General features: G+C 38.1%; 1 protein-coding gene across 2 annotated transcripts in view; it reads right to left on the reverse strand.

Annotated features, from left to right (window-relative positions):
• LOC132116212 (apoptosis regulator Bcl-2-like) overlaps positions 1–25,305 on the reverse strand; it is a 52,462-nt gene extending 27,157 nt beyond the window's left edge. The window contains exons 1-2 of one of the 2 annotated variants that reach the window (XM_059524912.1): positions 24,438–25,305; positions 23,210–23,489 (exon numbers count right to left, since the gene is read on the reverse strand). In XM_059524912.1, coding sequence (XP_059380895.1) covers positions 23,334–23,489; positions 24,438–24,992 — 711 coding nt within the window. In that variant the 5' untranslated portion in view covers positions 24,993–25,305 and the 3' untranslated portion in view covers positions 23,210–23,333. Of the gene's footprint in view, positions 1–23,209; positions 23,490–24,437 lie in introns of those variants that run through there. The other variant, XM_059524913.1, reaches the window with a different exon arrangement.
• Between the last annotated feature and the right edge of the window lie 689 nt (positions 25,306–25,994).

Raw genomic sequence — 25,994 nt, forward strand, 5'->3', positions numbered from 1 at the left:
TCTCAGAGGGGTAAGAGTTCACTAGAAAAGACCTGAAACGTGTAAATACGCAGATAAACAGTTTCCCCCAACACCACTGAGAGTTTACATTTTGATTTCAGCCTGCGCTCAGCACTCTTTCATCTTCATAAATGCTACAAATGAGTTGCTGCAGGTTTCTGTTGTGTTTTTGGCAATGCTGAAAGACTGAGGTGTTGGAAAGTTTATATCACAAGGTGGTAATTGCAGTATTGTCGGGATGTTTTTAGGTGGTTCCCCATGTTTAAGTCCACAGACTAACTGTAATTTAAAAACAGCCTACAAAAAGAATGGAAAAACAAGCCAATGGAAAAATAAATGAGCATTGTTTTTCATGCACAAATAATAACAGATGTCATTTTTATGAAAAACCTACATATACAGTATACACGATTGCTTATGTAACCCGTTTAATAAACTTAGGGGTTAATTGAAATGTTGTCTTAACCAAGAAAGCCTTAGTTGGTGGACATTCGTACACCAACATTCCCGGATAATGAGGCAATGTTGAAATCACTCATGGCCCAAACTCACTGTGTCCAGACTTGATCAAATCCGATTGTGAGTCCAGTCGATCTGAGCCCAATGATGAAACCCACAATCTGTCCAGTTCCAAACGAATTCACAGGTCCACCACAAACTTCATCAATGGTGAATGTCTCTGGCCGCCACGCCATCAGCACACACAGAATGACTCGAACCATTACAAATAAAATAGCAAGGAAATGTAAAAAATACTTTAAGCGAGAAAAAGTAAAGCAAAACACTTTGGGCCTTAGATTACAAAGAATACACAGTCTCCAAAATGACGACACTTTTCCACACACACATGCTGCCTCTTCTCGCCATGTGCAATGCTCCTCATCCCTCAAGTAAATGACGTCATGATGAAACCTTAAACAAGCTCAACCGTCATTGGCTAGCAATAATACAGTTCCATTAAATATTTTATGTCATTGGATATGAAACAAAAAAAGGTAATAAAAAAATATGAAGATGACCTTCATATTTTAGGGGTCCCTACCCTTAACTAATATAATGCAGAGGTGGATCTGTGAAGGGAGACACTTTCTGTGTACTTTAAGATCTAAAAGTTTTTAACCTGTTTAATATCTATAGGCTCAGATGGAATCTACAGACATTTTCTGCATGGATTTTTAAGGAGAATATCTGTAGAACATGTTTTGAACAGAGCTGAAAGCACTATATTCTTTTATTAAAAAGCATAATGAAATTACATTTTTTACAATGAATGAGCATGCATGGGGTAAAAAATTAGAAGAACTTATGATTTATGGGCGTTCCAACTGAAGGTATGCATTCGCTTATAATTCTTTGGAAGAAAAAGAGAATGGATTAAATCACACCGGAAGGACTGGAGAGTCTAGAACACAAATATTATGGAAAAGGTTTTGAGAAGAAAGCTGGGAAGAAAGAAAGAATGTGATGTTGGTGAGATATTACAGTTTACAACGGATTATTCAGGCTGAATTACTTAGATAAACACAATGCTTACTACTCCAAAGAAAGCTGCGAGGCATCAGCATCCATGTCCCTGTGGACCTGCCATTGCGACACAATTATTGCAACACTGTAGAGCTTAATAATACAGCCCTGCAAGTAATTCTAAGCAGATGGAGAGAAATAAGGTCAAGTATGGCCACACAGAAGCACCCATTCTCCACTCGGTGGTGTTGTTCCAAAGTTGAATGCTGCACATTTCCTCACACACACACACACACCTGAGATATTATAACCAAACTTAAGTTAAAAAATGGCCTTAAGCTTTTAACAGACATTTAAAACAAGGTTGAGTTTTCAAAAATATTCTCAAATTTACAAAGATTGCCTTTTGAAAATCTTTTTTGAATGAAAAATGAACTGCGCAAACCTCCTGGGATTGTTTTTAAAGTCTGAGGTTGATTTTGACACTGGCTTCTCCTTGGCACTACTATATGAGACAATCTCTCGGAGTCTGCTGATTTCTTTTTAATCTACTGAATGTTGTATCACTGGAAACCTCAGCCTAGTTCTTAGAATGTCTCACCACAACCGGTATTCTTAAAGGCTAAGGCTCATGTCAGGGCTGTATTAAATATTCTCTCTAAAAAAGACTTAAGTGCAAAATTATATTTCAAGACCTTTCACACTTTGCTTTGATGATCTTTTCACTATATTGTAAATTTACTTTACAGTTAATGAACATTCATTAAGACAAAATCTAAGAAATCATCTCATAAAAAAAATATCAAGTCATAAAAAGCTTGTTTTTCGAATTCCGGCAATAAAATAATGCATATTTCTGTATTAATAGGTCTAATTTGACTTGACAGATTTGACTTGAAAATGCTACATTAAAAAACAAAAAAACAAACAAACAAAGAAATTAGGTTATAGCTCTTTCTTTTTACTTAAAAAAAACTGCATTGAGGCTTTTTTTAATAGTTAAAATCTTTAACCAAATGCATTTCAGCTTTGGCAATGTGTGCATGAGCAGCTCTATGATAAACCAGCCATGTGAGAACTCTGGTGGTATGGCGTAATCATTTCTGAAGAACATCTGATGAGCTTCTTCAGGGTTTGGTTTAACACTATAACAATGGAAGACTTTAACACGTGTGCAAGCACAGACTAAGAAACTCACACATGCCTGCCTCAAAAAAAAAAAAAAAAAAAAAAAAACTAATTCAAACAAAAAATAAATAAATACATGCACACAAACACAAATCAACATTTGAAATCATTACATCTTCTACTTAATCCTCACTCTGTCAAGTTCCACTTTTTATTGGTGCATGATGTCATACGCAACACACTGGTGCGCACACGCGCACGCGCGCACGCACACGCCCCCTCATGCACGCTGCCTCCCCCAACTTCTCTATGTCCCAAATTTCTCTTCCACTAAGCTGACGCAGACATTCTTACTTCTGCATGCTCAAACTTCATCAATGGTGAGTCGTTTCATTCAAATGACCTTTCAATAAACAACAATTAAACCCTGAAGAAAAAACTCCTGTTGTCTTTGTCATTGTCAAACTCAATTGCACAGCTGAGGTAATGATTTCCTGTTGAACGCAACAGGATTATATTTGAGTTTCTCAAGAACTGCTTCACTGTGGCTTTAAAGGCAAGTGACCGAAGGTTTAAAGAGACACGTCTCGAATCAGCTGACTGAGGCAGGAAGCCGACCTCAGCTAGTACTTGGAAAGGCTTTTCTTCGTACAACAGCCTACAGTTCTAATTAAATGCCAGATAAAAGGGATGCTGAACCCGCTAAACCCCAAAAAAAGTATGAAAGCAAAAGTTGCCTGACATATCTCTATAGAACACAGAGCATGTATATTTAGATATGTCATATTTGATGTTACTCTTTCTTTCTATGGAATGTAATTATGCAGCACAATAAACCAATAATATATTATTATATTTAAGAACTACATTAAACCTACTATTAAACTTTGCTTTAAAACTATCATAGAACAACAACTGATTAAATGAAGTACTTTGTCAGCACTGCATTAAATAAATAAATACAAATATAAATAAATAAATATCTTTGATTTCAAGGCTCAGGAGACTTCAGATTTATTTACAATTCTTTTATCCAACATATTATAAAACTAAAAATCTATGGCTAGTTGCTAAAAGTTTATTTAATTGTAGTACAAAAATAATTAAAACTGAAATAAAAAAATGTATAAGAACTATACAGACATAATAAAAAAATAAAAATGGCAAAACCTAAAATAAAATTTAACTAAAATGACAATAAAAAGAGGAAATTGTATAAACACACACACACATACACACACACACACACACACATATATATATAGTATCTAACTAGCATATAGTAGCTAAAATGCTTTGAGTTCAACACAAACAATTTGATCATAATTTAAAGATTGCAAAATTAAATTTAGATTTTTTAAGTTTATATTATTATACAAATTACATTTTATACACATTGTATAAAAAGATATTGTATCATAAAATAAATAAATTGTTATTATTAGATATAAATTTCCCAGTCACAATGATCAGTACGGTTCAGATTGAGAAGTGCGATACTGTATTTAGAAACTAAAGTTGTAAATATTTTCCACAACTAGAATCAAGAAAACATCATCCACTCAGGAAAAAGTCATGTGTTCGGTCGATGACCTTCACTGTGTGATGACATCAAACTAACATCTTTGTATTTCTGCTGCATCTGCATTTGCCGAGGCAGAGCATTGTCTGCACTTCTGCTTTTTGATATCATCAGAACAGCCTCTGAATGCATCGTTTCATATTTAAATCTACAAGTAACACCCTAGTCGAAGGGGAAACTGATTCTCCAAACATCAACATGTAGGCACGTCAACCACAGGTTGGCAAAATCTATAGGTGTATCACGACATATTTGACAGAAGTGAGTAATTTGGATACCTCAATGCACATACCATACAACCACACAAAACACTGGTTCGTGCTGAACGCTGAACTTTTCCAGTTACACGTCACATAAAAAAATTCAAATTAGAATAACCATTTTTGGTTCCGCAAAGGACCTTTCACTGAAAAGTAAAATAAAATTCTTAATTTGAAGGACATTTGAATCATTTAAAGAACTGTTTTCCCATTGTAAACAACATTTTGTTCAATTAAAAGTTCCATGTATATTATGGATCCACAGCTGGCAAAAAAGTTGTCATGATGCAAAGAGGTGCACACACAAATGGATATTTCATGAATAGAGATTCTGGAAGATCATTACATAATGTGTGTTCTAGACAGCTTAATATGTGCTGTTTTCATTTCCTAGAGATTTATATAAGTGCCAGTGACCTGCATGAACTCTTATTAACCAATGCAATTCAGCCTCCTGCTGACTAGAAAAAAGGGGATTACACAAATGGGTTCGATATGATCTGACGAGTAGACAGATTGCATAAGCTGGGGCCATTTAGCTTCAACCGGAAGGTACCAAGACCTTAACAAGTCTGCCGCATGTTTGCATCTGGTTGGTGCATTAGCGTATGAGCATAATTTGAATTCTGCTTTGCAACAGTGGTGGTAATCATTGTTTGTACAGGATCCGGGTGAGAAACGAACTGAAGGTGATAAAACTGTGGGCACAGGGATAAGATTGATGCCGGGTGTCACAAAGGACAGTGGCTGGAGCCGCCACATGAAAGTAGAGAGAAAGTTCTCCCTTCTGCTGTCCCATCAAACTTTTCAATGGTTAGCTATCTTGCAAAATTTCTTTGAAGAAAGGAATGTTTACATCTGCTGAAAATATATCTTTATTTTTTCAATAAATGAAAAAAATGTAGTTTTGGACCATTGAAAACATTGGCAGAGCAAGTATAATCTGGACTACTGGCCCAACTGGCAGGGCAGAATAAGAAATCTTTATTGTTGAGCCCCTATTTAGCCTGCTGAGCAACCTTTGAGCAATAATATTCTCTTCTTGGATAGACAGAGTCTATAAAGAGAAATGCTGTTAAAGAACGAGAAGCGATCAACCAGAGAAAGTCAAACCTCTGCCCACGGAGACAGTGTGGGTGATGACCGTGGGAGGTTCAGATGCAAAGACTGCCCCCAACCTCAGTCCTATAAACAGCAGACAAAAGGAAAGATTTTTACAGCATTAGCTCATGGGCTGGAGGCCTTCTGGAAGTTCTTTTTCCGTCTCCCCCTTTTCTTCTCCCCCAGTTGCTCTCTAATCAGCCCTCTCTTCCTCCGCCACCCACTTCCCTCGACACCCACACCCCATCCAACACAGATCTACCACCCACGCACACGCCTCCCAACCATTTCCCCCCCTCTTCCTCTGTTGGAAAGGTTCAACGACCTCTCTTTTTCTCTCGTTCACTTTTCGTCTCTCTGTCTATCAGTTGATCTTAGCCTGGCCTCCAAGAGAAGAATGAAAGGAATGCATTGATGTGGGCATAAAGACAATCTGGCTTTGTTATTGTGGGAATCACGTAGAGGAACATTTTAGGAGCAGAGGAACTCAAATATCCTCCTGAGAAACAGAAAGAGACATTTAGACTTCCCAACTGTAAAACAAAGTTAAGGTCACTTTAAGGTCACAGCAGTATCAATGTTCTGAATCAGTCCTCCATGGCCCACCTGTGGACTGCATCAAAACATTGACAAAACTGTGTCTTTCTGTTTTTCTCTGGAGACATTGTGGTGCCAGAAAGGCTAATTAGCAAGAATGTTCTCTGTCCAAACTGAATAATAAGGCGTTTACTTGCACTTTCTTACACAAAGTCCCTGTTTCAGGGTGTTGTGCGGATAGAGACAGTGAGTGTGATCCTTGATAAAGATGTTTTTAACGCCAACACAAAGAGGTTGGTGACCACATCAAAGAAAAGGGTACGGAACAAACTATTTTCCTTAACAAGCTGGGTCGTATTTATACAGGCAATTTTTCCACACTCCTAAGATCTGAGAAAACATTACTCACATAACTAACAGGCATAATCTAACACTCTTTACTGCCTGTTTTCAGTGAAACTGTATTGTTAATTTAACATTTATTATATTACTAAATGCTAATGTTAAAAAAAGAAACTTTGTAACCAGCATATGCTTTTATCACAAACTAGTCATATTATGATCATTCAGAGGATATTTTAAAGATTAAAAGAATTACTTTTCCTCCCACCCATAAGCAACATAACCAACTGAACGTGACTGAAGTCATTCATTTACTGTTAATCGATTGAAAGGAGGGGTTTAGTGCTCAAACGTGCCCCACTGAGACCCTTACAGTTAGTTTGGATAGCTGATTTTGTTCTCCTTTTGCAGGGGAATACCAAAAGGGGACTTTCAATCTCTCAATCTTCAGCTAGTAGGTAAACAGAACAGAGAGAGCTCTGCAGAAAGGGGGATTTTTTACTTTTGCATTCATTTGCATTCGCGTCAAAACAGTAGTTTGGTCCTTTTTTCATTTGGCTAAAAATCGAGTTTTGAAACCTTTGAAATGTACATCGAAATCGCCAAACAGACGCTGTGGGAGTTCGCTCTTGCTTTCATAATGAGTGTTGAGCGCCGCAAAGATTTCGAATGGAAAAAAAAGGTAAAACTTTGATCACAACAACTTGTTGTGGTTAATGATAAAATGGAAATGCTTTCCATCCTTAAACAGGACAAGCATTCCATTCAGGTTAACCTTAGCAAAGTGCCACTTTCAAATAGCTTACCATTAATCATTACATTAACCGACTTCCCTTCCCACCACCGAAACATCACTGCATGCATTACATCATATCGGACCCATTCAGAGCAGGAATGGGAGTGGGTCTCAGATATGTCCAGGGCATTGTGCTAAAGAACGTAATGGAGGTCAAACTGAAAAAGTCCCACTCTTGGCCACAACGATCCCACTATTGAGTTGAATGGAAGGAAATACAGCTTCGGTCAGGCGGGAGTGTGAATCCTGTCTGTAAATGGAAGCCACATGATGGAGGTCAAGATTCCATGGCAGAGTGTCCATTCTGCGGTTTCCTCTCTCAGCATAACAAACATGTGCTTTAGAAGCCTTGTGTCTTGTCTTGGATCCCCAGTTAGCAATCAAGCATCATCCTTTTTGTCTAGTCAGCCTGCAGGACATCACTGTTCACAGGACACAAGATCATTAGTCATAAACATGTACAGTGCATGTACAGTTCTCTCTCCACCTTCAATACCATGACTTAGGTGCCCTTGAGCAAGGCACTGAACCCCCAACTGCTCCCCGGGCGCCGCAGCATAAATGGCTGCCCACTGCTCCGGGTGTGTGCTCACAGTGTGTGTGTGTGTGTTCACTGCTCTGTGTGTGTGCACTTCGGATGGGTTAAATGCAGAGCACAAATTCTGAGTATGGGTCACCATACTTGGCTGAATGTCACTTCACTTCACTAAACACAGTGAGAAACTCTGAACTTCAGTCATCAATTAGCCATCTTTGTTAACACTTTGTAAATTTCTCTAAAGAAACCCAAGAGAATGAAAGGCATGCTGGAGTTATGCACAGCGCCGCGACGGATCGGGCCCGCGGGGTCTCACCCCTAAATATCAAACAGCTGTGTGAGAAAGCAAACAACAGTGCGAGCCTCCAAGAAGAGTGAAGGAAGAAAGGAGCCAGTAGACAAATAGTCAGATGGGGCAGTTGAGCTCTTGAGTGTGTAGCTATGCGTCTCTTTCTGTTCCCAAGTCTTCCCCTCATGCTCCTCCTCCTGATAAGCATGCAGAAGAAGGGGAGATGGAGGGTCCCCCTGCAGGCTGCCTGCAATCTAAATCACCCATCTGCCACCTCTGTCCCTGGTGCCCAACCCCCATTCTTCCATTGGAGCCCTGTTTGTGTGTGTGAATGACTTTACTTCTCTGTGTACTTGTGTGGTCTTCCAGACGACTCTTTGATGGGATAATCTACTATGTTGTGTTCAGCAAAGAACTAAGAATGTTTATCAAAGAAGAAAAATCTAGAATGAATAGCAAAGTTCCAAATTATCCAGTCATAGGAAATAATGATGGTTATTGATGGATAATAATGATTTTTTTTAATGCAAATGCATAAGTAAGCTTAAAATAAGTTTTATTTATAATCAAAATGTGTTGCTTTCTAAATACACACCAACACTGGCTTTTGTTAAATATATTTAAATGAATATAGAAAAGCTTGAATATTTGGTTTCACTTATTCTGTTACACTGAAAAACTGACTACATTTTCATTAAAAAATAAAAACTGTGATTAAAATCACAATGTAATGGATGTAGCGACAAATCATTTATTTCATGTCTGACTGAAACAGATTTAAAAAAAGAAGAAACTAAAAACTTGGTTCAAGTTATGACTTTAAAATGTAAAAAAAAAAAAAATGTAGAACACTGAAATATTTGTACGAATGAAATGTACACAACAAGCACACAAACATGCATTTAGGATAGATAAGGTGATTTTCCATTTAACACAGTATTTAAAACAACAACTGTGTTTGCATTCGCCACTGAACCAGTAAAATCACTCAAGTATAAATTGGAGTTCTGCCTTCGGGTCAGCAGTAGAAAAACCAAAGAAGTCTGCACAACCGCTGTAAATAAATCCACCATACATGTTGTAGTCACTGCTGTTATGTTACCTAGCAACTAACAGCACGTCTTTTCTTCTTGTTCTTAAAGCAGAATTTAATAACCCTCAAAAATTTCTCAAATTACACAAGCATGAGAACCATTCAGTTTCAGCAGAGGGTGAAAAAAATGTAACTCTTTGGTGGATTTCCTGCACTGTTTGCGCAAGTTGATTATTGCAGCCATGAACCATGTCTAGACATCTAATTTCTCCCATCAGTGAGAAAATGGGGAAAATTGCTTCAGTATTGACTGTGAGCTGAACACCCTTTGAACACACTGAAGCCAATTAATATGGCACAGTTTAGCTCAGAAGCATTCACCTACACAGGTCGGGCATGCTTGATACCTAAGGCCTGTCGAGTCACCTTTATTTATATAGGGATTTTAACAATACAGATTGTGTCAAAGTACTTTACAGTATTAAATAGGAAAATAGTGTGTCAATAATGCAAAAAATAAAATGCTGGAGATGTATAGATCCAATACATACAACCCTTGTGGAATGGTTTTAAAGTTACATGTTATGTATGCTACATTCACAATACAATGAATCTTGTGTGTTTGAGGTTAACACGTGCTCACGTTCCCATTTGGAGAGTCTGAATAGAGAGCATGAGAGTTTTCCACATTGCTTCCCACTACATCGCATTACACTGGAAAGTGACAGAACTCCTTGCTTTCATCTACACCATCAGAAAGGTGCCTCAGTCCCACCATCATCAAAGGACCCATCCAACCCACAAGGGATGATAGAATCACCCTCCGCCCCAAAACCAAGCTGTCTCTGCCTCTAGTATCACCTGTGCCACCTATTTTACACTTCAGATGCTTATCTGGCCATGCTATCTCTAGTGGTGCATTCAAGTCCTCCTGGGAATTTCATATTTACAAGTTGGGAAGTCGTAATTAAAATGTTAGATGTGTTCAAATCATTTCGGTGCAAGATGGCATGGAACAGCCATTCACCTTATTACAAGTCTGTGTACCATCAGAATGATTTAGAAATGGATATTTCAAGGTAGCAAAACTGATTTAAAGAAAGTCCAGAATTTCCCCATGCAAGACACTGTGGTGAGGTTCATGCGTGTTCAACTTCTAAATATGATCTTTCTGATATGACTTCAATGCAGCATAACACTTGCTTTGTTTTTTCAGCATGAATGCACTCTGAAAGCCCTTCTGATACTTCCACCTGAGAACAGTTTGAGTAAAAAAGTAAAGCATCCTTTCTCATCTCAGAACTCTTACAGTCAGATTTAGGTGTTCTTGCTACTTGTTTTAGTATGGCTTCATGGGTCTTCTTCCCTACCTTGACTAGAGAATGGTAATTTTAAACCTGTAGATTCATTTGAGCACTGTTGCTGACAATAAAAACATCCAGACTTTGGAACAAGCATCAATTCCAGTAATCGTTACAGTGATGTAATCCATATTGAAATGTAGCCACAAGTGGTCAATGTGCAGGGAAATCACAAGGCTGGAATTACAACATGCGCCTGGTGGCTGGTTGGCTCTCAAAGCTCTGCTGTTCAAGCGTTCAGCTCCCCAGCTGTGTTCAGCCTGCTGGGAATGTGCTTTTGGCTCCCTCATAACTAACCCACACATCCCCATCCTCATCCAAGCCAGTGGGTTGTGTCCCACACTTCCTGTTCAGATCTCTAACAGTACAGTTTTTAACAGGACTGACGTTGTGTGCAAGATGAATAGGAAAACTGATGTCTTTTTGTATCAGCTCAATCCCTAATCCAAATAAACAGCACTCTGTCAGAAAGGAAATTCCCCCAACAGCAGGCTGTCCAGCAGCAACGTCTCAGAGTATCAGAGTCACTGGAACAGATGGGATAGCAAAAACAGAATAAAAGCAAGGAGGCGGTATCACTGTTGTTGTTCACTATATAGTATTAAATTACCATTGTCTATTATCAGTGAAATGTTCACCACAGTAATATAATTATACCAATAGGAAGTCAAAATTAAGGTAAGCTTCTTATTTTTTAAAATAATAATACTTTAATTCAGTGAGGACACATTAAATTGATCAAAAATGAAGAAAAATGAAGATGTCTATAATAAATAGAATAATATTTTAAATATATACTGTTTCTGACTTTCTATTCATCAAAAAACCTGAAGAAAAGTATCAGAGTTTACACAAAAATATTTAGCAACTATTTCCAACACTGATAATAAGAAATGTTTCTCGAGCACCAAATCAACTTATCTCTGACTCAAAGAACTTAAGTTTTCAGAAGTTCATATTTGATGTTAGATATCAGCATTAAATGTTATCTAGCAGCTTGATAAATCATGCAGGCCAGAACAACCAAAGGGTTCTGCATTCCCAGCATGCCTGTTCTGTCATTGCATGACTAGATAGAATGTCTCATCTTTTGCCTGACATCTGATTGGACCATAATGTATATATAATAGGGTGTGTTGTGAGGAAAAAACATTTAGTGTTGAGGTTACCCGCCCTATCAAATATGAATGAGCACAGGTTCTCTGCTGACAAGTGTGGAGCAAAGCAGTGCTAATGCATTTTAGAGCGGCAGCTCATAGTCACATGTTCAAGCTGTAACACGTGAAGCCGTGCACTGCGTGTAGATTTCACCTCCACTCTGCTGAAGAGGATAGGAGATGTATTTTCAAACTAGGTTCACTCCACACAATGACATTTATCAAAAAAGATCTAGTTCAACATGCCTTAATGAGAGTCTTAAACTTAAAGGCAGGCTATGTATAACATTAACAGGCAGAGACGGCCTCTTTCCCAATATACATGAATTATTCAAGCTGCGTTGGATGAACTTAAAACACATAATTACTATTTGACTTATCTTGTCTTTAATTCTGCCATATCTGGACCCAGCACTGCTCAAACTTTGTGCTATCTGAAATAACATCTTAGTAGCATTCAGCAGGGGTTCCGTGGTAAAGCATTGTGCGAATAACTCCACATTCTGTAAACCAGAAATTAGAGGATGCTGATGAAAAAAGTTGCAATGAATTGGAAGTAACGGCAGATCCACACTGGGACCAAGTATGTGAGAGGTCTGCCATTTTCAGTTCAATGCCCTGGGAGAGCAGTTAAATGAGGAAGCATATTGTACAAGAAGAGCGTGGTTTTGGAAACTTCTGTTGGCTCGTGCTGGACGGTTGGTAGAAAAGGTTTTTGGGGGATAAGGAGATCAACAGGGCCTGCGGTGCCCGAAGCAAACTGAAAAGCAGATGGCAAGCGACTGACAGGGCTGACCCTAAGGCACCTAAAGGGGGAAATACTTGGCTTCATCTCTGAACTGCTTAAAAGCCACCAAGAAAGTTGTTCCCTCCAGACAAAAGAGAAGACAAGAGCAGTGCATTGTTGGACATGCTGAGCCACGCTTTTGCCAATCAAGCACTGAGAGACAAAGAGTACCCCTTGAAAACAAATTACACAAAACTGAAAGCACTAGGGGCATGACATATGAAATGAAGGAACCCATACTGCACTCTGCGCTTGCTCTTATTCCATTAACAAAATCCAAACCTACCCAAACTCTTTAAGATGCTAACAGCAAAAACTCTGCAGTATACGAGCCGTCTCATCGCACAGATTCCTGTGTTCGCAACATCTACAGCTCATAGCGAACGGTCCCTTTTGTTAATCATCCTTGAGCCTTTGTCTGGGTTTTATTGCACAGCGTATGTCACATGTTTGTGAGAGTGTATGGCTTCTTTTAGGGGACAGATACACAGACAGATGTGGATTTACTGCAAAGGGCTCCTATGAGCCAACTGTCAGAGCTGACACCTTTTGTGTGGGAGGTTGAATCAGTTGTGATCGAGAGAGGAACGGGTTGTTTTCCTCTGAAATGTAATCCGATTTGTGTGCCCAGCAGACGATTCCAATTCAACATAAGGAAGAAAGCTTTTTGTAGACAAGCAGGTGACAATGTTTACTTCCAATCTGATAGCCAGAGGAGGCAACAGAGTTCCTGACTGTGAGCAAGTAAACTCATAACAACATTTTCACTAATCAATAAGCTTGTGGAGCATGACCTGCACACCAAACAGTGAGTGTTTATTGATGTATGTGAGCGATACCAAGTGAGCGAGCTCTCCTACAGTGTGCCCCCATTTTTGTGTATATATCTACTGCTTTCTGAAAAAATAATGATCTGGTCATTAATCTAATGTGTTGGGGGTGAGGGGCCACTGAGTCCACCAGGCCAGACAGATGCCCCAAACCAGGAATTAGGACCATATATGTTGGCAAACATCCATGAGCATGTCGCCCTCCTCCTTTGTCTTTGTTTCTATATTTTTACAGTGAACAGGTGCAAAGGAAAAAAGGTCTGTGGAAAAGAAATTTTGAAATCACAAGGCACATATCAAAGGGTGAGGAAAGTCAAAATCAAAATTGCAGCATCAAAGCCAGACAAAACTCAAAACCAATACAAAGCCTGTCTGATCAGCAAGCACAGTCACTTTGATCAATCACAAGTCAACTTATCCAAATAACTAGGCATCCACAATCACAAACAGCTGAGTTTAGAATGCATCCAAAACTAGGATGAAAGCAAGCCAGTTAGAAATGGTAAACAATTATCTGCGATTTACATTTTAGCTCTAAATACGGTTAAATTAGATTTTTGTTTGCTATTCATTAACCAGAATCTTTTCAAAAGGCACAATGAAACGGAGGTATCGACAGTTTTTTTTCTTTCATACTGTGCACAAAATACAGTACCAAATTATCAGGGAAAATTTTAAGGCAGGGATTTGGTTTTATCCATCAGCTGTTGACCATCAGGATGTTGTGATTTAGACATTGCACTTAAAAAATGAATGCGAGCTTGCAGTCGATTGTGGAGAGGGGAAGTTTTAAAGGTCCCGTTTTTCGTGCTTTTTTGAAGCTTTGATTGTGTTTACAGTGTGCAATATAACGTGTTCATGTTTCGCGTGTAAAAAAAACACAGTATTTTTCACACAATTCACCTATCTGTATACCGTTGTGATTCGACAGCAGCTTAGAGCACGCTGCCCTCCTGGAAACGTAATTGGGCTAGTTTTGAGAAGCAAGTGGGCAGGATTTGTTTTCAAAACTGCTGGAGATGTACTTTTAATCACAGGAGCATTTTTATTGACGAGATGCGCATGAAAATCGCATTAGATTTTTTAGCACATCCCTACCATCTAGTTAACAAAGCTAAACAGCATTGCCCTTTGTGTAATAAGTTACAGAAACTGTTAAACGCACCAACTTAAATAATAAAATACACTTACCGGTTGTGGTCCATAAACAATGCCTTCTCCAGACAAAGAGGGAACTGCTCCATCTTTCAAGAATAATCTTTGTGCGAATCCGGCATTAAACTGATTGAGATTGAGGAAGCTGTCCTCAGCAAAACATGCTGCTCATAGTTTTTATGTGATATAATTTTCGGGAACCGAGTTAAACATAAATTGTAACCATTGATCTCCAAGTACAGCGTCCCTGGGAAGCCCAAACAAAGGTGATTGGACTCCGAGATGAAAATAACAGCGTTTCGACGACATGGCAACAAACACAAACGCAACTCTTCCTCTTCTCCGTCGGAGCGCACCAAGACCACGCCTTCTTTTTGTGTATTCATGTGGGCGGAGGTTAGTCAAAAAACTGTTTTAGTGACGTCATTACTGCAGGAACTAGAGGTATGTAGTCCAAACGGGTGGTTTTTTGTAGGCGATTTCTGTTAAATAAAATATCTCGCTTGGCATTGAACTTTGAGCTTTATAATTTTACAGATATTATTTATACTATAACAACAACATTACACACTTACTAAAGTTTAAAACATGGGATCATGAAGAACGGGACCTTTAAGATGACAAAATGACTGGAAAAGTCCAGCATACATCTACAGAGAGAAGTCTGACATTTCACTGAAAGATCAAATTATGACATTTTGATTATGAGGTAAAAAAAAATAAATAAATGAATCATTCGCAATATTATCTATATCATACCATTACAAAATAGAACATCAAGTACACTGTGTATATATAGGGAATGTCCCTATAACTTTCTCTGAGAGTCTCTCACCTCTTCAGGGAAACCAATAACTAAAAACATAAATGTGTCTGAAACATTTCAACTTCGCCAAGTTTTTCTTCTAATGACTCACTGCAAGTTTCAGTGATTAAAATCAAGAGATCGATGAGGGACAACACAATGTTTTGCTGGTCTTTAACAAAGATCGTTTTGGGTGCTTACCCGGTATGTTCTTTCACTGCTGAACTCACCTTTCACATCCAATTTGTTCTCTTGTCTGTAATCCTCAGAACTTATAAAGATGCTGAGGGGATGAAAAATGAGATAACCTACTTTTTCCAAGTGGTTTTATGATGAGAAATTTCGTGTGCAAACTCTCTTTTATGATTTGAGCGATAACTCTTGTCTTAATGACTTTTGTGCATCTTTGTGCATAGAATCTGGCTTCTCAACCAAGGAGACCACACCTGTAAGGGAATCCTTATTTTCCCACCACCATTTTCCCAAAATAAACCCTAGCATCTCCAGCAGGCTTGTTTTCCAGACACACCCAGCTGAGGGTTTCGCCTTGAGGTCAAAGGCACTATGCAGCACTCTGGCAGCCAATTAGAAACGCCCTTGGAGCCCTAACTAGCCCCCCAGGAGCAGGAGCCACAACCTCACCTACCTGATAGCAGCTGGGCAGGAAGGTGCAATAACAAAACAGGCACCTATTCTACAGTTCTTCATCCTTCCTGCTTTCTTTTATTGCTCTTCATCTGCCTTCTACATTTCCTCTTTTTTTATCTTGCACTTCTTTTCTTTTGAAACCTTTCTTGGCACCTTCACAGGCACAGATGTACATTGCAACGGTAAAATACGCAGAAGGCTTGTTTGAAGGCATTATCACTGAATGTCAAAAAGAGACACTCTATTCTTTTCTCTTCACTGTTTTTTTTTCTTTCCATGGTCTGTCTTTTGTGTCGATATCACTTTCATAAACAATGTCACTTGAAAGGGCTGTATGAGGCACATGTTGGAATACCAGAGCAATGCTAGAGCGTTTGAAGTTCTTTGACTCCAACTGTAAAATGCCCTACAATGCAACACCCACTAACAAAAGACCCAGGTGAGGTCAAACACGCCTCTAAGGCATCAGAATCAGCAGCATACTGTACACAGCCAGAAACCTGTAATGAACCGCAGGTATGTGGTGTGTGGGTGAGCACCTGCGCAATTGTAGTCTGTCTAAACAAACTTACACGTGGACTGATTTCATTATCTGAATGGGCCATAGTTAAACAATGCACATAATACTCCAGGTTCCCCTCCGGAAGTCACGAGGATAGTAAGACTATAATAAGGTACGAACGTTTATGCTGAACCTATAATAAACTGCTGACTGACTTTTTGTTAATGGCGCTATTCAATCTCGACAATAAGTGGGAGATTATTAAGCAAATGTTGTGCATTGGGACACATTGCACATGATCTCAGCATTGCACTTGACCTCAGTTCACCAAACCAACAGAGCTCCATCTTTACCTACACCTCCTCAACACTAACATGGCAATTAAGATAACAGTAAACATCAATTTGTTGAGGGGGCGAAAAAAAAAACAGTATGCTAAATGAGCTAGCTCAAAGCGGTTACACAGTAATGAGAAAGCTCATTAAGCATTTTGCAAACCAGAAGTCCTAAAAGCTGAGCATCTGCTCTGTTTTGCCATGTGCAATGCTGTCAAATTTTGGAAGGAAGCAACGGACTTATGCTATACTCCTACAGCTTCTGTTAAACACATTAAACAAGCAATTACCAGTTTCAAAAAGTTGCTTAAATTGAAAATTCTCAACAGGTTCTTCTTTCTACTTGTGAAACAGCAGGCATTGTAGACATTAGTCAGGGTAGCGCATATTTTCTTATTGGACAGGAATGAAAGTATGAGAGACAGAAGTACAGTTTGTTCAATTGATTGTACTGTTGTTTCAACTGTGTAACTGATGAAATGTCTTTCTTAAATGGTAAACAAAAATCTATAATACAGTTTTGAAAGGGCTGAGTTGTGAAAATTACATGATGCAGACCTTACAGAGTAAGGCTGTGCGATTAATTGAAACTGAATCGCAATCGCGATGTGGACGCTATATTATTCTGTTCCAGAGCATATGCATGACTGCCAGCTTTGAGTGGCAGTCTTTATAACCAATACAGTGAGTGCACCTCTGTTCTCCCCAATCAGCTCTGCTCTAACCAACTGCGTTAATGCCCACCATTAAAAAAAAAAAAAGAATAAAAAAAGGAAAGCAGGAGAGAGAGCGTGTGTGTTATTATGGCGTCTACAGGGTCAGATCGATAGTTAGACAAATTAATACTAAAGAAAAACTTATGTAATAATTAGTGCTGTCAACGTTAACGCGTTAACGCATGCGATTAATTTTTGTCTGGTTTAACGTGTCAAAATATTTAACGCAATTAATGCAGCATCCGTATTTTCTGCCATCCGTTGGCTAGCTTTACATTATATGATCACGCTCTTATTCATTTAAATGCTTTTAAACATTTAAAGTGCGGCAAGACAAAAGAGAATGCGCTGTCTGTGAATGCCCTTATGTGACACATACACATGTACACACACACACACACACACACACACAATGCATAGACAGGGCGCCAGAATCCAGTTCTCTTAAGCGCTTGAACTAACAATAAACATCCCAAAGTGCCAGTTTTGTCGATTATCCTCATAAGAGCAATCTTAAATGATTTATATAAAGTCTAAAATGAACAAAAAGAGTTGTGAGAGAATGAGGCGAGATCCATAGACAGTATATAAACGGTGAGATCCGCGTGTCTGTCTGCTCTTAAAGGGACAGCAGCCAATAAAGCTTCCTGTCAGTAAAGTTAAAGAACAAAGGGAACAGAGAAAATGACTCGCTGCTCTTGACTAAATAACTTTTGTAGCTTTAATAAGGATTAACTATTAAATTTATAGTTTATGCAGTGCAGACTGCATATAACTTTGATAACTTTATTAAAATTCTGTATATTTCCTAACAAGGAAGACAGGAAGGGCAGGAGTAAACATGACATTTATTATGGGTTTATGTTAGCATTGTTTTAAGTTTACTTGTTAAGACAGGAAGGGCAGGAGTAAACATGACATTTATTATGGGTTTATGTTAGCATTGTTTTAAGTTTACTTAAATTAAAACTGTAATTTTTTTTGAAGCCTAATAATAAATGTAAAAAAAAAAAATCAGTAGCTGTATTAATATCAGTAATACTGGCCTTCATTCATAAAAAGATGTCATTTAAACAAGTATTTAAATTTAACTGTGAAATTATTACATTAAAAAATATATTAAAAACGTACAAAAATATTTCTTTTTTTATTGTGATTAATTGCGATTAATCACAGAAAAAATGTGTGATTAATCTAGTTAAAGTTTTTAATCGATTGACAGCACTAGTAATAATAGATTACTTCGGTTTCTATGACAGACACCAAACACAAAAGGTAAGGATAATTTATAAGAGCTGTGTCACAACGCAAAACAAGAGCTCCATTATAGGTTCTGCTTTCAGTACTGGAGAATTAAAGATATATCCTTATATGTTTTTATTAGTACATAAACATTATCTTGCACATTTTATCTCCTCAACAGATTCTAATTTGAAAGAAGTTTATAATGCATGTTCGCTATTCCCAATTCAGCTCTGCACTGAACGTCTCCACGAGTGCATCTCGCAAAATGGACGAGGCTTAACGAACGCACACAACCTGTGTCAACTCGCGCCAGGCTCCACGTTTAAAACGAGTGTAAAATCAGTTTAACTACTTTGCCAATTTCACTTGAATGAAATGAAACATTCGTCACATTTTCCACTTGTTCTTAGAATCCCAAATACTTAAAAATGAATAAATGAGCCTAAGTAACCTATGTAATACTTTAGTAATTGACTAAAGTAATACAGTTCTTTACTGACACAAAATAAACTAATATTTCCTGTGAAATTCAATAATTAAGTAAATTATGTAAACATAGTAATATAATTATAATATTCCCTGCGAAAAAAAAATAATTCAATAGAACCCCTCCCAAAACACAATATAAAATTTTATAGATTTAAGGGGGAATAATAGGAATTATATTGGCTTTAATGTAAACTTTAATGGTGTCTACTGGTATTTGATGGATTCTATTGGTGGGAGGTAATTTGGCAGATGGGAAAGAACAGAACAACAGTAATTCCTATTAGAATAAAGGCCAATAAACACTACAAAAAGGAATTTTTAATAGTTTTAAAAGGAAACCATAAGAATTTATGTGATGGTTTATATTGTTTTTTTTTCAGCAGGGTAACTATACCCATAAGTTACTGAGCTGCACACTATTAACAATATCAAGCTGAAGCTTGACTTTGCAAAATTAAAATCGCAAATCAAATCGCAATATCTGTCAAAAAAATAAATAAATAAAATAAATTCACAATTAGATATTTTCCCCATATCGCAGAGCCCCATTACAGAGTGTGTAATATTGTATGTGCACACATTCAATAGGCTGACAGAGTTCTGGAAAAGGTGTTTACATACAGAATGAAATATGAGTAATGTCTATAGGACGTTCATTTTTTGTTTTCTTGGAAAGGGGATAAAGACAGGTAAAGTAGCTGAGAGTCTATTGTTGCGTTCACCTCTAAAACACCTCTAGAGGTGGCTATTTTTAGTTAAGGGTCACAAGAGGCCAAAATGGATTATGGAAAACTTTCCAAGCCACACACGACTATGTTAACTCAGTTTCCACAATCTTATTTAGCTGCAACAGTGATTATTTTACATCAGGTATGACGCACGGTATGTTTAACTTCCGTCATTTAGAAGGATTACATTAATTTGGCAATCTGAAAGAACCAAATTATTTATGTCCCTTGTCAACAGTTTATAATTGTGTAAACAACAGACTATCCACATGGACAGAACATGTTTTCAAAAGTCAATTTTAACTTGTGACAGTGACTGAAGTACAGTAAGACAATGGTCTCAAAGGCATGCTGGGTAAACGGGGTGTTCCTGCAGGGGGGCTGAAAAAATAAATAATAAGACTGAGTACTGTAGTACCGCTGAATCATGTATTCTCCACAGACAAGCTTTATCCAAGGATTAATGAATCACATTAATTGAAAAGGAGGATAATAAGTTAGGATTAACTATGGGTGGAGAGGACATTTCTTTCTGGTAGAGAAGTAAAGCCATCTGACCAATTTAAGGCAAATGGGAAGCCTTTCTGACACATTGGAGGACCTTCTAATGAGGGAAATGAATACCACAAAACACTTGACTACTTAATTGTGATGTACTTGGCTGAGGAGTTATTCTTCCATTACCTGAGTCATTTGAACTTTATACAGAGTAACTGAGCATGGTTACATTCAAGTAAAGCTTATAGTAGTGTTTTTACTGGCTGCATACCCCACTGATGCTTCTGTTCTTGAGATGAAAGCCCTATAAATCTCCACACAGTGAGGTTTTAAAAGCATTCTTCATAAGAAATGTACGCAAACAAACAAGCCTAAACAGCACCAGCACTCTGATGGTAAGCTATTGGGACATTATCAGTAACTTAATAAAGATTCCCCTAAAATAACTAACTACTGAGGAAATCAAGCGAGAAAAATCCCCTGTGCAAGAATATATCACTGTCAGATACTTCAAAACAAATCCTACATTTAAAGAAGCTGTTAATGAGACTCGGTGTAATAAATAACTCTCAAGAGCAAGCCAATTCTCTCAGCAATAATAGTCTTAATGCAAACTCTAAATGTGCTTTTCATGACAAAATGAAATAAATAAATCATTCATTGCCTCTGGACAAAAGTGCTGAGCGTTGTGAATAATGCAGGCACATGTTAAAGGCTTATTAAAATGCTTCTCTGCTAATTGTGTCCTAATTGCATTGTATCTCTTCACATGATGGACTTGATACAGTCATGCACCACAATATAGCTATAATACTGTTAGTCAAGCATCTAGTCATTACAACTGACCTTTAAAATAATGAAATAAGGATTCCATCTGGAGAGTGTTTGTGCACGGCCGTCTCTCTGAAATGCTCTTCCTGTACCTCACTTTATCAAAAGCCATTTGAGTCAGTCTAACCTGCAGCAGATGTGGTGAGTAATGACCATCATTAATTCAGCCCCAGCACACCTTTCGTCCAGACAAGAATAATGGATCTGCTGGGCCACCTGCATAGCTGTAGCAGACAGCGGAGAAACTAGGCTAACCTCTAGTATTCAGTCTGAAGATGACTGTACCATCTCTTAATATACCATGCACACATGGTTGATTGTTTGAATATAAATAGAAAAGATTCCCAAACTGCAATTTAACACTATTTCACCATTACACAGTCATAACTAGTGGTCGATCGATATATCGCCAATTTGGCATTTTATGGCCAATTATGGCATTTTTCAAATATCGGCATCGGCAGATATGTTTTTCTGCCTGGCCGATTTGTTTGAGGCGGGACTTTTATTTTGACGGCACTGAGAGCAGCAGCGCCTGAGCACACACAGTGCTCACACTTTCTCTCTTGTCGTTAACAGTTCTGTCTAATACAGATAGAATTCTGTCTAATAATCAGATAGAACGGTTAAACAAAGGAATTAATGTATACAAAAAGTATTATAACGATTGCTTTTATATTAGTCCTATTAGTAATAGAAAGGTAAACATTATAATACTTTCTTGTTTGCCGTCAGCATTAAGCAAATACACATTTATATTATTTAAACAAATCTTTGAATGACTAATGAACATTTAATTTCACAAACCTTGGAAACTTAGTCGAATCCAGCTGTGAGATCTTGTGAAGTGTGCATTTTTATCCAGCATGATCGCGTGTTCTCTGTGTGGCAGTCGGTCCGTGTGAATTGAATGGTTTAAACTTTAAACTCGTGCTGCGCTTTATGCATTTGCTCAGAGTCATATTCATGTCATTTTCACTGTGTGCCTTATGTTAAATGAGGGTTTGAAAAATATGAAAATATTGAAAAATTCCCAGTGCACACAAACTTCCCAGAATACTGAGTGCCCTCTTGGGTTCAGTGTTTACTTAATTATATTTTTTATTAAATATTTATTAATTTGTGAAAAATATACATCTAAAGTATAAGAATGTTTCTTTTACACATTTATTTTTTAATCCATTGTCAAATTATTTCAAATTTCTTAAATATTAATAATAATAATTTAAAAAACATATCGGCTATCACCCCACCTGTTTTCCAAGATATCGGCATCGGCTGTCAAAAAACACATATCAGTCGACCACTATTCATAATGTAGTTCAGTTCTTGATTTGGAGGACACAGATGGTCTCCTCTTCTCATGGGGGTTCTGAGATGCTGCACTGTGTATGAATAGGGTGGAGTCAGTCCACCCATACAGGAGCAACACAACAATGATGGGCTGCTCCAATTTATACCGTAAATAATTCAGCACAGAAGCACTGCAGTGAGAGTGAAGGATAGTGTTAAAACAAGGGTTCGTTAGAAGGAATAAAAAGTGTTTACTTGTTTTGACTAGGGAGTTGGGCGTTCATGGATATTCTCAGTTTTTACACGTGCCAGATTTCATTTCGTTTTAAAGACAACCCACCTGGGGCCAGCTGCACCAGTCATGTTTGTAAGTTAAACTTAGAGTAGGGGTAGCATAAGTGGGAAAACATGCACTATACAATATCTGACTGTTGCACTATTAAATTTGAATGAAAGTCTCCAACCAGTACGTGCAGCAGTAAAAAGGGCCTCTAGGCTGTCCACCTACTGTATATATATATATATATATATATATATATATATATATATATATATATATATACATACATACATATATATATATATGTGCGAAAGTTTGGGAACCCCTTGCCAGAATCTGTGAAAATGTAGATAATTTGAACAAAATAAGAGAGATCATCCCAAATGCATTTTATTTTTTATTTAGTAATGTCCTGAGTAAGATATTTTACATAAAAGATGTTTACAAATAGTCCACAAGACCAAAAAAAAATTGTTAAATTATTAAAATACCCCCCTTCCCAAGTTTGGGAACCCTTGATTCTTAATATTGTGTGTGGTTACCTGGTTGATCTATGTTCATGATCATGTTCATGATCATGAGTCCCTTGTTTGTTCTGAACAGTTAAACTGAACACTGTTCTTCAGAAAAATCATCCATGTCCTGCAGATTCTTCAGTTTTCCAGCATCTTTTGCATATTCGAACCCTTTCCAGCAGTGACTGTATGATTTTGAGATCCATCTTTTCACACTGAGGACGGTTGAGGGACTCAAACACAACTATTAAAAAAGGTTCAAACATTCACCGATGCTCCAGAAGGAAACACAATGCATCTGTGCTGAAATAATTACCTACCAAACAATCATTTTGAGTTCATAATGACCTATCATGTACGTCTGTATATTTCCTTGAGAAAACTAATCTCTACCTCAAAGTGATGAGAGAGAGAGAGAGAGAGAAAGAATGTTTTACATGACATAATGGGGCGTGGCTTACCTTGATTGAACTGTCACTTTCAAATTGATTGATCTTTTAAAACCCAAGCTGATTAAACTCAAACCAATCCAACTCCAAAAACTAACCCATTCTACTAAAAGCACTGCAGACACAATCAGATGAATTCATTTCATTGCCTTATACTGTTAAAGACTTACTACTCAACTTGCATACCATAATGCCCCTATGAATCGCTTTTACGAGTGTCCTTTTTTTTTTTTTTTGTCTAGTGATGACATACTTCCTACTAAAACGGGAAGTGTTAGACATATTTTAAATATCTGATAGCCTTTAGCTAGACCACAGCCATAAACCATTGCTACCGGCTAGTCAGCTGCAGGTTCTATAGGAGGAAGGAAATTCTAATACAAGACGGGACAAAGTCTTTATATTACAGGATAAATAATCCTTCTTTTTTTTTGTCTCTTTTCCAGGAGAACAACTTTTCATTTTCTGACATTATTTGTCATTTAAGAGGCCAAAAGACGTGGACTCAAAAGCACAAAAACTTTTTTTTGATGTAATGTAGTCTTTTACACAATGACCTAATCAGAATCAATTTCTACTAAGAAAGTAAAAATAGTTTGTTTACATAATCACAGGTGATCGATAACAACACTAATGGATCTTGGCTGCTTAAAAAGATTGTGTTAATGATTGCAAGCTTCAGCTGCAGAAATGCATTTATAAACAACTGGGCAAAGGTCACGACCATCTGACCATAAACTTACCCAGCCTCCATTTTCCTCTATCCAGTTTTCCAGTGGCCCGTTCAGGTAGTCTGTCATCCAGTGTGCAATATTATCTACCTGGGACGCCATCTCCCGGTTCAAGCTCTCCACACACATGGTCCCGCCAAACTCAAAGAAAGCGACGATCCGCCCCCAGTTCACTCCGTCTCTGAAGAGCTCTTCAGCCACAGCTAAGAAGCTGCGTTGTGCTGCATTGGGACTGAATGTCATCTGGTGGGACATCTCCTCAAATTCACGCTGGTACATCCTTTCTATCTGGTCACCAGCCTCGCGTAACGCCCGGTAGATCCTCGAATAAGGGTCTGAACGTGTGACCCGGTTTGCCATCAGGCATTCAGAGTTGTTCCCCCCTCCGGCTGAGGGAGCCTGGAGCCTCCTGTCAGAGTTTGGAGAGGAGTCCTCCACTCCTGTATTGATGGTGTCATCATCCTCCCCGGAAGATTGAAATTTCCACTCATATCCTTTCTTTAAAAGTTTGTGATTGAGGTATTTCTCCACAATATTCCGATTGTCATAGCGAATTTCGTTGGCCATCGTTATTAAACACGAAAATAAAAAACAGGCGAGAGCGGGAATGAGTCGGTTACTCGAGGTGCATCGTAGAGAAAAACGTTCTCTCACAGAGAAAAGCTCCAAAAAATGTCAAATTCACATCGCGTTGACGTGAGTTCTCTTATTAAAACGCAATTTTTGAGGAAAATTATATTATTTAGTATCACATGCATTGGTTATGACTCATAAAAACGTAATTTTTTTACTTTATAGCCAGAACTGTCAGCAAACCTGCACGCTGATGGATGGATGTATAGACCGGATTGGCCGTTGCTGCAGCGCGGTCAAGATCCAAACGCCTCTCGAGCGCTGCGCGAGGAATGCCCTTCACTGCTCAAACTCAGTGCGCTTATATTCCAGCGAACCTCCAGCCAAGAGCAAGAAGAAAAAACGCGACGTCGTTGACGTTACAAGAACGAAGAAGAGAGTTAAAGCAAACGCTGTATTTCTAACAATTCTACTGGCAAACGAGGTCCCAGAAAGACGGAAGAGAAAATAGCAACCAAGTCAGCGCACGAAAAAGCACTTTTGCTGTGTGTAAAATGTACATGTAGATTTCCACGCTCTTTGTCAAGATGCAGTTTCTCCAACGCGGGGCACGGATCGTGCAGAATTTAAGCGTGCTCCGTCACCGCCGACGAATGACATCGAGGCTTGCGCGTTCATTGAAGCGACGCTAGAACACTTTAGAAACTGAATACTGAAGATACTCGCTCACGGGGGCGGCACTTCTACTACGTCACACCATTCATTGCTTTTGGCGTAGTACTCTCCAGATGAAGTGTATTTATGGTGTCTGCGTTCGTGTTTGAAGTGTACTTCTTTTCATTCCTTTCGGTTTTGTCAAAGCTGCTTTTCATTATTCCCACAGGACTCCGTACTTCAGGCAAATTTTTAACAGGGTTCTCACATTTTGACAAATACATTTATATTAGGGGAACCAGGGAGTGTCATAACACAGTTTGGTCAATCTTGAGACTGAAC

Source organism: Carassius carassius, chromosome 35 (assembly GCF_963082965.1).
Source record: "Carassius carassius chromosome 35, fCarCar2.1, whole genome shotgun sequence".
Taxonomy (NCBI): Eukaryota; Metazoa; Chordata; class Actinopteri; order Cypriniformes; family Cyprinidae; genus Carassius; species Carassius carassius.